Below are 16,145 nucleotides of genomic sequence, written 5' to 3'. Positions count from 1 at the left end.
TCTAAAGGCCCTCAGAACTTCCCCACGGCGCTGGATGGCATTTTTCATATCACACATCAGTGACACTGGCACCAGATGCTGCCTCCAGGAGGAAAACACAGCTATTAAGGTTTCCCAACCTCTTAATGTTGAAAGTAAGAGTAAAAAACAAAGCTAAGCTTAGAAAACATTTCCGAAGAGGAAAGATGTAAGGTAAAGTAAAAACAGAAAGATCTTCATGAAATGCAACTGAAACCCAATGGACACCAGCTGTCTATCTATAAAGTTTCTCTAAAATGTAAGACTAACTGAGCAGCACTGGGAATGGATTCCAGAAAGATGTTATAGAGTATTCAGGAAAAACAAAAGCAGCACACATTAATCTCAACATTTTTTATCTGAATACAGAATTTATTATTTTTACACTAAGAAATTCTTTACTTAGGCCGAGCGCGGTGGCTCAAGCCTGTAATCCCAGCACTTTGGGAGGCCGAGACAGGCGGATCACGAGGTCAGGAGATCGAGACCATCCTGGCTAACCTGGTGAAACCCCATCTCTACTAAAAAATACAAAAAACTAGCCGGGCGAGGTGGCGGGCGCCTGTAGTCCCAGCTACTCGGGAGGCTGAGGCAGGAGAATGGCGTGAACCCGGGAGGCGGAGCTTGCAGTGAGCTGAGATCCGGCCACTGCACTCCAGCCTGGGCGACAGAGCAGGACTCCGTCTCAAAAAAAAAAAAAAAAAAAAGAAATTCTTTACTTAAATAAACACTATACAATATACATTTTTCAGTCAAATTAACTACAAAAGACACTTACCTCCCTTTTTTTAGCTTCGTTTGTGCTATACTTTGGAAAGAGGTAGGAAAAGATATTTCCGCAGCAACAGGCAACATGTACCAGGGGACCTTCTTTTCCTAAACTCAAACCTGATGCCACAGCCAGGACTAATGTGATGGTTTTAATCATTAAAGTCCATTTTCCCAAGTAACCTCTGATGATGAATCCACTTAAAATAGTTTTAATCTACAAGGCAAAGATTAAGGCAGCTTAATGTCCTTTAAGAAACATAAGAATATAACAAATCCAAGTTATTTTCTTGTTTTATGCACAAAAATGACCTTGCAAATTTTAGCAGCCTACAGAAAAATTTACAGTTAATTTTTTAAAAACTTTACCTATTATGCTACATATAATAAATTGATATTATAATCTAATTCTCTACCCAAGAAAGGAGAGAGGGTAACTCTATCTCAGAAACAAAATCAAAATATCAGGCCATGTTAAAATGAATACAGACCTTAATTATAAGGTATTATAATTACATAAGCCAAAAAAAGGGCAAATTTGAATATTTCTGTTGTAAAAATAAGCATAATATTTTAAATATATTTTGGACATTATGTTAGAAATAATAATATTATGTTTTCTCTAAGTACTATAATTATGTGGAATAGTTTTTTATATATCAAGAAGGATGAATGAGAACTGTTATATACTGCCTCATATTGCTTTTTATGAAAGATATTCTTAATACAACCTTAAAGATCACTACAATTCCATTTTAAAAAGAAATGTATTAGGAAAAAGTTGGTAACTTATTTAACTACAGAAAAATAAAAGAGAAAAGAAACAAGTTCAAAACAAGTTCAGTCAATCCTCTGTATAACTCTATTCTATTGTGATGAAAAATAAAACCCAAAAGTTTATATTATTGACCCACTGTGATTAACCACTTTCTCAAAGTATAAAATGGCCAAATTCAAGAATAACTAACATCTAATCAAAAGGTAATTATAAAAAGAGAATGAATGAATCAAAATCAGGGTCATAGCCAGGTGCGGTGGCTCACACCTGTAATTCCAGCACTTTGGGAGGCTGAGGCAGGTGATCACTTGAGGTCAGGAGTTTGAGACCAGCCTGGCCAACATGGTGAAACCCCATCTCTACTAAAAAAAAAAAAAATTGAAAAATTAGCTGGCTGTGGTGACACGTGCCTGCAATCACAGCTACTCAGGAGGCTAAGACATAAGAATTGCTTGAGCCTGGGACGCAGAGGTTGCGATGAGCTGAGATAGCGCCACTGCACTCCCATCTGGGTGACAGAGCAAAACTCACTCTCAAAAAAAAAAAAAAAAAAAAAAAAAAATCAGGGTCATAATAGCAAAATAACAACTAATCCATCAAAGAATGTTAGGTCACAAGACAGTTCTTCCAGGCTCTTGATGTTTAACTAAATCTTCTGAAAATTTGCCTAGTCATGTGTTAAATTAGTGGTGAGAGAAAAAAAAATCAACCTCCATAGTAAATGATCAAATGACTATAGGGAACAGTAATTTTCAAATTTTTCAATTTTAAAGCTTATACTTTAAAAAATTTTTTCATACTATGAACAAACTATCCCCTCCCTCCAGAAAAGCCAACTTCTATTATCACTAAGGGCAAAAAGTTAAGCACCATAATAATGTTTAATGACACTAAATATTACTTGGCTTACCTCTGGAATTCCAGAGCCACAGGCATATGGAGCAAATACCTTTACCAGGGAAACTGCAAGAAAGGCAAAACTCAAGGCCCAGAAGATGTACATTATATAGTTCATGATGTAAGAACCAGGACCCTAAAAAGAAAATAGTTCAAGAGTATGAATTTAATTTACATTGCACCTCTAATGCAAATGCTTGTCAAGAAACTTCAGTAAATGGCCAGGCATGGTGGCTCACGCCTGTAATCCCAGCACTGGGAGGTTGACGCGGGTGGATAACCTGAGGTCAGGAGTTCGAGACTAGCTTGGCCAACATGGTGAAACCCCGTCGCTACTAAACATACAAAAATTAACCAGGCATGGTGGCGCGCGCCTGTAATACCAGCTACCTGGGAGGCTGAGGCAGAAGAATCGCTTAACCTCCAGAAACAGAGGTTGCAGTGAGCCGATATCATGCCACTGCACTCCAGCCTGGGCAACAGAGTGAGACTCCACCCCCGCCACCAAAAAAAAAGAAAAGAAAAGAAGCTTCAGTAAAATGTGAAAAAGTCTCCTGGTTTATTTCCACAATAATGAAAACTTTATATGAACAAAATATTTAAGTAGAATCCAAAAATTAATGCCCATATATACAAGGAGTCGTGAGCCCATTTAATCTTTTTCCTAATCCCTAAAGTCTTGGGACCAAGACATCTCAGCTATACTCAATCTCTGCCTACAAACCACTTTTTGGAAACAATGGTGAAAACAAATTGTAACAGCACTCAGATTTCATTCTGCTGCAACTTTCCAGAAGATCATTAAACTCAATTCAATTAAGCCAGGTGAGAAACAGCATACTACTCATGTTAGCGCAAATATATACACTTTAGCTCTCAAGTTCAGCTAAAACAAAATTTAAAAAATATATCCATGTCATCATGTAAAAAATATACATATAATATCCTAAGTTCTAAAATGTTCTTTGTAGATCATAGTAAATTAATCAAGTAAATGCTATAATGCCACAAATAAAAATCTGTTGTCTTCAATGTATCTGTGTAAAAGGTTGATTTTACTAAATTATTTGATAATCATACTTTCATAATTCAAACTTCCCAATCTTAGTAATACATTAGTTTTAATAACTTGACTTCTTAGTAACCTTACACAGATCTTACTGCAATAACTATCACTTCTTTTCTACTACAGCTCAAATATATTTGCATCACAATCCAGAGGATTTGTTATACGACTATGTAGTTAACTAATACAAAAGCTTCTTGAAACAATACTGCACTTAATTCTTTCTTGCTGCAGTGTGTTGAGGGTGGATCCATTTAATGTGTATGCAATCATCTAATATGTGATTAATTCTATAATTAAATGAACTGGAAACATTTTGCTATATCAATTATTAATTCACCTTGAGACAAAGCAACACTTACCTCTGCTTGACCTATGATTAATTCTGCCCATGTTTTCCACTGTGGACATTTATCCCTCTCTTCAAATGTTGTTTCATTAGATCCCCAACAGCACTGTTCGTGGTTGTACCACAGTGCACTAAGGCAAATGCCCTCCTTTAGGTCAGTCATCCAATCGGCAGCAATATCTATTAATCCGGCCAACGCCCCTGTAAAAATATGTTGGGGATGGTAAAAAAAAAAAAAAAGTCAATTTTTTTGGGAGTCGAGAACAATCTAGTTAAAAGGCAAGTGGAAAGCAGGAGACTTCTAAATAAAGGGTCATTTACGAACTACATATAAATTTAAGATCTTCGAATTTTAGTTATAAACATATTTTAAAACTGTAAACAGTTTTTTTACAATACAATTGCTATTTTTGTTTGGAATTTTAAAAAGTTACATCATTCAAATTAATTGTGATTGGAAAAACAGTGTTTAAAAGATACTAAAATATCTTCAAAAGGCAGGAGGTTCACAAATCTAATTTTCAATCGATAATTAACAGACTTATGAATGATGTTAATCTCATTAAAATTTCACGTCCATTAGAAACAATTACTGAAACTCATGGGAGTAATATTTATATTTCTCTTAAATTACAGAAAACCGTATATCAAGATTATTTTACAGTGAGAATATAAAAAATACACAAATTTAAGGTCAAATCTGGGTCCTTCTTATATAAAAAGATCAGTGGGTTACATACACAGAGGCCATAAAATTATTATGTATGCCAATTAGAATTATCAGTACTTTATTCTCTACAAGAATTTTAATTTTTGTGGTCTTCTGAACATAATCTTCCATCATGGAAGCTGAAAGTGATTATAACAGTGCTTAATAGTTGTTTTCAGGTCCTTAACAGCTCTTTCTTAAAATCTCACACATTGGAACTTTGTGGCCATGCTGCATAGCAGGATGAAGGGGATAGGTCTTGAGCTAGAAGGCTTTAATTCAAATCCTGGTTTAGCCATTTACTAAGCTGTATGACCTCAGTCAGACTAAGTTACTTTCCTTCTGCTTCAGTCTCCTCATCTGTAAAATGGTGATAATGACAGCGGTGGCACCATAGGATTGCGGTGAGGTTTAAATACATATAAAGTTTTTAGAACAGTGTACGACACATAGGAAACAATAAATATTAGCTATTTATTATGATGTTAACATCAAAAGATACTTTGTTGATCATCTGATCCAAAACACTTATTTTACAGATATAGAAACTGAGTCTAGAAAGATCAACCAAACTGGATAAACACGTAAAGCGACAGAGCCAAGACTAGACGTGGAAGCCTCCTGCCTCATGGTCTTATATTTAAGATTTTTTGAAGAAGAGAAACAAATGCTTTTTAAAATCCAATGGTACCTGAGAAAAAATTGAGGGAAGGAGGGAAGAACAATGTATACTTCTGTTAACTAAAAAAGGATTTCTTGAAAAATTTTCTTTACCTGATGCCAATCCTGTTAGTGTTACTACTAGCCATCCTGACCACGCATCATACAAACTTTTTGTCATTTCCCATGCTGATTCTTTCTTTTTGCTGTTGATCTGAAATTAGAAATGTTTATGCTTCATTTTTCCAACTACGAATAGAAGCCACAATTCTAGAATCTAGCAATTTTTCTCATTTACCATACATAGAACAGTAATTTCTGAACTAGTCTGGGGCAAAATCACTACATTATAGACAGTTGTTATACCTGTAAACCAGACTACATGTCTTTACCCAAGATCTGCTTTTATTTTTTATTTAAAAAGGTTTTTTCTTTTAATAAAAGAGGCAGGGCCTCATTATGTTGGCTAGGATGGTCTTGAACTTCTGAGCTCAAATGATCCACCTGCCTCGGGCTCCCAAAGTGCTGGGATTGCAGGTGTGAGCCACCGTGCCCAGCCAAGATCTGCATTTTAATAAGAACCTTGAGATTTGAATGCAAAGGGTCCACAAACTATATAAAATCTGACCCAGATTGTTTTAAATGGAATCAAATTTGAACTTCAGTTGGTACACATAACTAACTTTTACATATGTCTTCTATAAGACAATATGGTTTGAATTATCATTCTCTGGTCCTAGCAGTTAAGTAGATTACAATGTTCTTTAAAAGACAGGATCTGTGTATAATAATACCATGTCCATAAACACAATGTATTATAGAATAATCATGTGGACAAAGGGACTCCCTAAAACTTGTAGGCCTTTTAATATGCAGGTTTGGAGAGCTCCAATTCCACTGGTAGAATCCAGAGGCTCTTTCTTTACTGTGTAAGGCAAAAGTGTCCTCTACTGAATATGGTGTAGGGAGTTAGGAGATTAACAAGAGTAATAGATTTGATCCAGAACTCACTATACTAAAACACAAGAAGGTAAGTCTCACCTCTCTTACTAAGAATGTACTTCTAAACCTAAATTCCTTACTAGTCAACACCTCTCTTCTGTTCTACTAGGATTGTTGCTTTAAAAAGCCGTATCATCGAACGGGCGCTGTGGCTCATGCTTGCAATCCCAACACTTCGGGAGGCCGAGGCGGGTGGATCACGAGGTCAGGAGTTCGAGACCAGTCTGGCCAACACAGCGAAACCCCATCTCTACTAAAAATACAAAAATTAGCCGGGCGTGGTGGTGGGTGTCTGTAATCCCAGTTACTTGGGAAGCTGAGGCAGGAGAATCACTTGAACCTGGGAGGTGGAGGTGGCAGTGAGCTGAGAGCGTGCCATTGCACTCCAGCCTGGGCAACAGAGCTAGACTCCATCTCAAAAAAAAGCCATATTTTCAGCCCATGGCAACAGAGCTAGACTCCATCTCAAAAAAAAGCCATATTTTCAGCCCATTTCATCAAATGTCTATGATGAATCAGGATTAGGATTAGGATTATCTAAGGACATGACAAAGGACACAGATAGTAAACTAAATAAGCTCCCACTAATCTAAAATGGAATAACATGAACATCAATAAGAATAATAACATTATGGGGTAAATGAAATGACTATGTTTGTGATGTTCAGTGCTCAACTGTTCTGAAGAAGGGCTACAGCTGGAATTCAATAACCCAGTCTATTTCAAGCATCGGGTCTATTTGAAGTCACAATGCCCCACTAAAATGACACAGTAAGTTCTAAGTTGAACAAGGCAATTTTATCCCTTCTACCCTATAAGCAACCAAACACAGATATTAACCATTCTTTAGAATTAGAAATAGGTTATTTCTTTCAAAAATAATCACTAAACTCCATGTTGCTTTTCCTCAATAAAAATAAATAATGTGTAAGAAAACATGATAATATTAAGCTGTTTTCAGACTGAGTCACCACTGTTTTCTTTATATAACTGCTTGCACAGCACCACAGTCAGTCACTTAAATAGTTGCTTGATGGAGTGTATCAAGTAAAAAAGATATATGTACAGAGAATTCAATCATCACCATTCCTAAAATCTGGAAATCATTTAAATGTTCATCAATACAGCATCAGATAAATAAATTGCAGTATACCTATGTGATGAAAAATTCTGCAGCAATTAAAAAAGAATGAGATACATGTAGTGTTATACAGGAAAAAAGCAAGATGGCTAAAAGTATGCTAAAAGACAGGAATATAAATATTCATGCTTATATTTTTAAAAATCAGAAGATAAACCATAAAGGTAAAAATGTAAATTAGTACAAGGGGAAGAAGACAATAGGTTGGATGGGACAGAGACAGAAACTAGACTTCTTTGAACATACCTGCTTTGTACATTTAACTTTGGAACCATGGAAATACTTCATATATGTATAATAAAACAAAACTAAATCTAAAAAGCAAACCTTAAAAATCGAAATAAAGTTAAATGAATCGAAGGTGCATCTAACTGGTAACACAATGCCACAGAAGAAACTATTCCAAGGGACTTTACAACAAAGTAATTTGTAGATGCAACTGTGGTGGAATAAATAAAGGATAGGCCAGACGCAGTGGCTCATGCCTGTAATCTCTGCACTTTGGAAAGCAAAGGCAGGAGAATGGTTTGAGGCCAGAAGTTTCAGACCAGCCTGGGTAACACAGGAGGACCCAGTCTCTTAAATAAAAAAATAAAAAATAAAAAAAAAGGCCAGGCACGGTGGCTCACGCCTGTAATCCCAGCACTTTGGGAGGCCGAGGCGGGTGGATCACGAGGTCAGGAAATTGAGACCATCCTGGCTGACACAGTGAAACCCCGTCTCTACTAAAAACACAAAAAATTAGCCAGGCGTGCCGGCAGGCACCTGTAGCCCCAGCTACTCGGGAGACTGAGGCAGGAGAAGAATGGTGTGACCCCGGGAGGCGGAGCTTGCAGTGAGCTGAGATCGCGCCACTGCGCTCCAGCCTGGGAGACAGCGAGACTCTGTCTCAAAAAAAAAAAAAAAAAAAACTTAGCCAGGCATGGTGGTGTGCACCTGCAGTCCCAGCTACCCGGGAGGCTGGAGGCAGATTACCTAAAATATTTCAGTAGGCATATTGTTGGAGATGGTGTTGGTACTGTTATTCTGACAATGTTGTATGTGTGTATTATGGGGTAAATGAAATGACTATGTTTGTGATGTTCAGATTTTTGGCACGACTTAAAGGAAAAGCAGATTTAAGAACTAGAGGTTTAGCCCCATAGTCATGAATTCAAATTAGAAGAGTCATATACACTTAGGAGGCTAGAAACAATAGCCAACCCAGAAGCAACAAGTATCACCTAATGCCCAGATTGTACCTATATTATATTTTCCTTCAATGGAATCAGAGAGCTCCTTGGTGAAATGGCTGATTCCAGGTTTGCTGCAGGAAATGTCTATGATGAATCAGGATTAGGATTAGGATTATCTAAGGACATGACAAAGGACACAGATAGTAAACTAAATAAGCTCCCACTAATCTAAAATGGAATAACATGAACATCAATAAGAATAATAACAGTGATGATTAAAACACAAATATGCTTAAAACCATGAGTCCATGAAGACACAGAAACAAACAACAACCAAACAAGCAAAAAATATCATTGGTCAACTTTGAGGATGCTAAGGAACCTAGTATTTCAAGGTATCTCCCTTTCCTGTACCATCTTTACTTCAGGGAATCCAAATGGTTGATGTGGGGTAAACTCTCTACAGAAATATGCAAGCTAATAAATAAAAAAGGAACAACAATTAAACTGCAACCATTTTGTAAAATACTGAAATAGTAGTATTTGAAATTACAGAATGTCAATTTGCTTGGAAATCATCTGGGGTAAGAAGGCTACAAGTATAACAAAAAAGTTCACAGAAAAAAAGAATTAGATTGGGTATATGGCCTGACATAGAAAGACTTTAAAATTTAATGTAGGCTGGGAGCAGTGGCTCCCACCTGTAATCCCAACATTTTGGGAGGCCGAGACAGGTGGATCACTTGAGGCCAGGACTTTGAGACCAGCCTGGCCAACATGGCGAAACCCCATCTCTACTAAAACTACAAAAATTAGCCAGCGTGGTAGCGCACACCTGTAATCCCAGCGACTTGGGAGGCTGAAGCACGAGAATTGCTTGAGCCTGGAGGGCGGAGGTTGCAGAGAGTCGAGATCGCACCACTGCACTTCAGTCTAGGCAACACAGCAAGACTCTGCTCAAAATAATGATAATAATTTTTAAGAACAATAGTAAGTATATAAATGTGTGGAATTTTCCAGCTTTAAAAAACTTCATTTATACAATAAGCATGGATCAAAATATTGAAAAATATTTGATTGGTCTAGGAAGAGAGGTGATTGATAAAATTAGCTAGGACACATACTGGCTGCTTCATATATTGCTATACCATTTGCAATGTTTTCAAGGACTGTACACTAACCATCTACACACTCAGAGAAAAAAGTGGTTTTTGTTTGTTTTGGAAGGTGACAGGGTCTTGCTCTATCACCCAGGTTGGAGGGCAGTGGTGCAATCATAATTCACTGTAACTTAGAACTCCCAGGCTCAAGGGATCCTCCCACCTCAGCTTTCCGAGTAGTTAGGACTACAGGCGCAAGACACTACACCCAGCTAATTTTTGCTTTGTTGTGTAAAGATAGAGTCTCCATACATGTCCAGGCTGGTCTCAAACTCCTGAGATCCAGCGATCCTCTGCCTCAACCTTCCAAAGCACTGGGATTATAGGCATGAGCCACTATGACCAGACTGTTTTGGTTTCCTTTGATCTCAGTTTTCTCTAAAATTTTATGAACATAGTGTCACAGATACTATGTTATATACTATGTTATTATTTTTTATTTTTAAAAATTCTCAGTTTTAGTGTCTAATATGGTAAATATCTATTGACAAAAACCACGTAAACGAAGGCTCCTTGGGGCTCTTCAATATTTTTTAAGAATTTAAAGGGGATCTGAGACCAAAACATTTAAGAATCATTAGATTAAAGCACTGATTTCATGTATTATATTTTATTTTTAGATATGCCCTAAAGGTAAATATCATCTGATGAATCTCAGAAGCTGTTACCTATCATAAACAATATAATTTGAATTTCAGGTTTCACACACATATACATTAATATGGAAGCTTATAATTTGTGTAAATAGTCATTTTTACTGACAAGTAAATTTCCAACACCAAAATTATATAGGGCCTTTTGAGATTTGGAATTTTATTTTTCAAAAAGATTTTCTACTCTGGGAGGCTGAGGTCAGCCAATCACTTGAGGCCAGGAGTTTGAGACTAGCCTGGCCAAATGGAGAAATTTCATCTCTACTAAAAATACAAAAATTAGCTTGGCATGATGGCACACACCTGTAATTCCAGCTACTCAGGAGGCTGAGTACAAGAATTGCTTGAACCTGGGAGGCAGAGGCTGCAGTGAGCTAAGATTGCACCATTGCAATCCAGCCTGGGCAACAGAACGGGCGATAGTCTCAAAAAAAAAGAAAAAAAAATTTTTCTTTAAAAACGTATTTTGTATAAAAACTAGCCAGGCATGGTGGCACATGTTTGTAGTCCCAGCTACTCAGGAGGCTGAGGCAGGAGAATCGCTTGAATCCAGGAGGCAGAAGTTACAGTGAGCCAAGATCACACCACTACACTCCAGCCTGGGCAGAAGAGTGAGACTCCGTCTCAAAAATAAATAAATAAATACAAAATAAAAAATGTATTTTGGATTACATTATCAATGTAAGTCATGACCATGAACAAAAAGGATCCATAAATTGTACTTTTATATGTTAAAGCCATTTTTTTAAAAAACAGTAAAACATTACAACATTCAATAAGCTTTATTTGGGATCCAAGTTGAGAAATATCTCAGAATCAAATACTGGGAAAGGAGGTAAAAGAAAACAGCAAAATCCCACAAAACTATCTGCCCCTAGTAGATTTCTTCTTTTTTCATAGGTAAGAGTTATGCAGTGAGTTTCCTTTTTTGCCTTAGCTGGTGGGTTGCTCAAAGGCAAAAATCATGCTGATCTCCATATCTTGAACTTGGCTTGTTCTTCCCCCCAACTCCTGTGCTGTATTTTTCCCTTTCCTTCTTATTTTGTCTTCTTATTGTATTTCCTTGTTTTTTAGCTACCTGAAATCCTTTCTGGAAAGATACAGGGTATAAGTAAACTAAAAAAATTAAACATAGAAAAAGAAAAAAACAGGTACCACATATGAAATGTAGACATTTACTTATATTAAATGTAAACATATTTTGGCAGCCTGAGATCACTGGCAGAAATACATTATTAAAAGATCTAATTATGCACTATATTTTTAAAAATTTTTACTAAAAACACTTACCCGTCTATGCCTTTCTCTGTCTTTACATTTTTCTCGCACCCAATCAATAGTATGGAAATCATCATATGTACCAACACCTGGAATTGGTTCATCCAAAAGATCCAGTAAATGTGTAGAACTGTTAATGCTGCCTCCATTTGTCATTGTATAATGAGTTCCTACACAAGAAAAAAGGAAAGATGAGTATGTTTTAGAAGACACAATCGTGAGCTAAGTGACCTTCTTAGAAGTTCATTATCAAGTCATGCAGAAATAATATCACTTGAAATCATTTCAATTAGAGAAAAATGTTAAGAAAAATTATCCAAAACTTGGAAATAAGGCCAAAATATTATGGCATGTCCTTTTAAAGCTAAATCTGAGTGCCAACAATTAGCCTGCATCATAGTCACCTGATGCTCTGGAGAATTTTGAAGACTATTCTGATTAGGGAATAGACTCTGTAAAATTAGAAAATGACTTGTAAAAGATAAATTGAAAATAGTAATTTTTATCTGGTAAAATGCAAATGAATTCTGTCCAGTAGAAAAAATAACCCTTAGAGTGGTGGTTTTTGTTTTTGCCCTATAAGAATTTGCTTTCTTTCACTGATGATATACACTTCATCTCACACATCCTCCTCTCAGTCAGCCTTGTCATCAGGCAGGTTCCCAAATTAGAGTCAAATAAATCTGACACATGTTCATCATATATCTTATGTGAGTATCACAGACTTGAGAAATGTATCAGGAAGGACATTAAAAGATAGCTCAAGAAAAAGAAATACAAGTGGCTTTTAAATATGAAAACAAGCTCAATCTAACACATAAAAAGAAACACAAATCAAATCCACAATATCATTTCCCTCTATCAGATTAGTAAAGATGAAGTGTGTGAATGCACTAAGTCAGCAAAGCTTTGGAGAAAGAAGTCCTATCACAAAATTAGTAGTTTAAGTATGAAATGGAATAATCCCTTTGGGAAGGTGAAAGCTAACAAAATTTAATATACACAGATGCTCTTCAATCTAGCAAGTTCACTTCTAGGTTTTTTTTTCTTGCAGCTACACTTGCATAAATCCTTGAATAAACCCATAAATTATGCACAATGTGGGCAGAACATCTTACTATGTGCTACAGAAAGAAAACAAAAACTTATTAATGCCAAAGTGCTTATAATCTAAAACGGGTTGGCAAAGAGCCAGAGAGTAAATATTTTAGGCTTTGGATGCCACACAGTTGCAACAACTCAATTCTGCCATAGTAGCACAAAAGAAATCATAGACAATATGTTCATGAATGAGTCTGAATGTGTTCCAATAAAACTTTATTTACAAAACAGGTGAAGGACAGGATTTGGCACATGGCTCATAGTTGCCAATCCCTGATCTAAAGTCTGTACATCAGACTTTACAACTGAAGACTTCTATTAAGAATTTTTTTATATAAATAGCACTTTACAGTGTAGCAGATACAAAGATAATTAAAAAAAAAAACCTACCCCTGACTTCCAGATGCAATATATTTTTATAATGTAACAAATTACATTTCAAAATAAGTTCAAATACTGAAGTTCCAAAGTTGCAATATTCTTTGACTACAATTCTAGTCATGTTACTTATATTTAATTTGTTAAAAAGAAAGAAATCTTGGGACTGTAACACCTGGAACTAGGTGGATTAATCTAAGAAAACTTCCTAAAAAATATGAATTTTAAATTGTAATTTGAAATAAATTAGGCTATGGTTTCACAATGAGAATTATAGTTATACATTCCATGTTAGATACACTTAACACCTACTTCTGAAGGAAGAAACATATATGAGTATAGTCTGTAAAAGACAATTTATATTACTGTTAGAAAAAGAGTTTGGGCCAGGCGCAGAGGCTCACACCTGTAATTCCAGCATTTTGGGAGGCTGAGACGGGTGGATTGTTTGAGTTCAGGAATTTGAGACCAGCTTGGGCAACATGGCAAAACCTCATCTCTACTAAAAATACAAAAAAAAAAAAAAAAAAAAAGCTGGGCACGGTGATATGTGCCTGCAGTCCCAGCTACTCAGTAGGCTAAGTTGGGAGAATTGCTCGAGCCCACGTTGGTTGTCGCGCCACTGCATTTCAGCTGGGCCACAGAGCAGGACGCTGTCTCAAAAAAAAAGGAAAAGAAAAGAAAAAGAATTTAGAGTGTAAAAAACAGGCTGGGTAAGAAATATGATAATCCAAGTGAAAATTATTAGACTTGACAGTGGAAGTAAAGAGATACAAGCATTTTGGGAAGCAATTTGGAAATACCTATCAAAATATAAGGGTTCTACTTCTAGGAATTAATTCTACAAGTGCACAAAGGCTTAAATGTTTAATTGAACCATTATTTGTAATACTGAAAAATTCAAACCAATGGAAATGTCTCATCTACTGGTAATGAATGAAATCATGTAATTTATATATAATGCAGCAGTTAAAAAGAATAAGGTTGATCAATATATACTGGTATAAAAAACTGGCTACAATATATGGCAGCTTTTAAAAAGGACGAGGTGTAGATCAGCATTTTTAATATGCAAATTACTGTGTAAAATTTATACAGTAATACACAGAATACAGAGAAAACAGTTTGACCAAACATGAGACAACATATTAATAAAGGTTATCTCTGGGGATTAGAACTGTCAAAAGCAGAAAGTGAGCTTTCATTTTCTACTTTGTACTTACAGGTATACATGTATGTATAAGCACACACAGTATTTTCATAGAACCATGGAGACAGCTATGAAAATAGAGAAATTCTAATGAATCCAATCATCAATTAAGTAAATAGAGCAATGAATTGTTACCAAAAGGCCCAGATTCTAGTCCTGGACAGCTGAGTAACTTTAGACAAGTCACCTTTAAATACTAAGTATCTATCAGCATCCTTGACAACTATATGATATATGCTACAGTTTATAATAAAGATACATAAACAAAGAAACATTTAAAATTTTTTCAAAGCACTATGAACTTTGAAAACCTCATACATAATTTCAAATAGGTGATTTTAGCATAAATGATTATAAATTATATCCTCAAATTATTTAGTAATGCAGATTTTAATGCCAAAAATTACCCAGAGTTTATTATTGAAAATGTAACTAATTATTTGATATAGAATATAAGAAGTGGCACTCTATACTAATGTTTAAAAAAACACTGTAAAAATAAAACACAAGATATGTTTATTTTATTATAGGACTTTTAAGGAATGGAGCAAAATTACCAGACTACTCTTGCCATCTTTCTGGTTTAAACAAACTCATTCTCCTGTGTTTACAGATAAATAAACAATTATAGATGTTAAAGCCAGAATCTGAACTTTTCGTAATCACTATAAACATTCTCAGACTAGAGCAAGAGATCATTTGAAATCAATTTGGGGGTGGGATAAGGGAGGAATGCACAAAGAACCACGATGCCAATACTATTAACTAATTTTATTACCGCTGAGATATAAGACAAATAAACTATAGAGTAGGTTTTTTTGATAATTCTAAGAGGCAGTAAGAACAGACATGAATATAGAAGGGGGTAATATTTTAAACAATGTAATAGTACTAATAAATGTTTGTTTGCTTCTACCAGGTCCAACAGGGTTCTCGCTTATCTCCCTATATATTACTTTAAATGCCTGGATTGGAAGCCCGGAGTGGTGGCCCACGCCTGTAATCCCAGCACTTTGGTAGGCTAAGAAGGATGGATAGATTGAGTTCAGGAGTTGGAGACCAGCCTGGGCAACATGGTAAAACACCATCTCTACAATAACTAGCTGGGCATGGTGGTGTGCACCTGTAACCCCAGCTACTCAGGAGGCTGAACTGCGAGGACTGCTGGAGCCTGGGAAGTAGACGCTGAAGTGAGCTGTGATTGCACCAACGCACTCCAGCCTGGGCGACAGAACAAAACTCTGTCTCAAAAAAAAAAAAAAAGTGTACCTTGGAAAGGTGTAAAACTCCTAAAAGGAGAGTGGCGCACTGATTTGAGTGTTTTAGCAGAAGTACTCCAAAAAATATATATAATAATAATTGATACCATTCTTGGCCAAAGGTTTAAAGGCCCAATCCCTGCATCATGATGCCCATGTTCATTTACATACAACACATACTCAAAAGCTTAAACTTAAAGCTTTAATAAAGCTCTTCCCTGCCCCCTCATCCTAATTTGATGCAGTGACTTCCACTTTGTAAAAGCTACCTGAAAGGCCGCACATTTTCTTGAGAAAAAGCAATTGGAGAATAAATATATAAGGAACACTTATAATATCTTGACATATGTGAGAATCTCTGACTCTGCTTTCCACATAATATTAAAACTGATCATTTAGAAAATGCATTTGCAGGGAAGAATCAAAAGCCACTTACGGCTTTCTGGTAAGATGTACAGTACTTCTGTGGTATTCTGACCAAAAATGCATAAAATGAATCTTACAAGGAAAAACCAGATACACCCAAACTAAGGGAAATTCTGC

At 36.0% G+C, this 16,145-nt stretch overlaps 1 protein-coding gene across 5 annotated transcripts in view; it reads right to left on the bottom strand.

Moving 5' to 3' along the window:
• CLCN3 (chloride voltage-gated channel 3) overlaps positions 1-16,145 on the bottom strand; it is a 98,090-nt gene that overhangs the window by 28,707 nt on the left and 53,238 nt on the right. For all 5 annotated transcript variants that reach the window (XM_015139495.3, XM_015139499.3, XM_015139497.3 and 2 more), the window contains 5 exons: positions 11,667-11,824; positions 5,360-5,459; positions 3,890-4,077; positions 2,475-2,597; positions 797-1,003 (listed from right to left, as the gene is read on the bottom strand). In XM_015139495.3, coding sequence (XP_014994981.1) covers positions 797-1,003; positions 2,475-2,597; positions 3,890-4,077; positions 5,360-5,459; positions 11,667-11,824 — 776 coding nt within the window. The remainder of the gene's footprint in view (positions 1-796; positions 1,004-2,474; positions 2,598-3,889; positions 4,078-5,359; positions 5,460-11,666; positions 11,825-16,145) is intronic.

Source organism: Macaca mulatta, chromosome 5 (genome assembly GCF_049350105.2).
Source record: "Macaca mulatta isolate MMU2019108-1 chromosome 5, T2T-MMU8v2.0, whole genome shotgun sequence".
In the NCBI taxonomy this organism is placed as follows: Eukaryota; Metazoa; Chordata; class Mammalia; order Primates; family Cercopithecidae; genus Macaca; species Macaca mulatta.
Note: the sequence above shows the minus strand (reverse complement) of the source record. Positions and strands in the feature narration are given on the sequence as shown.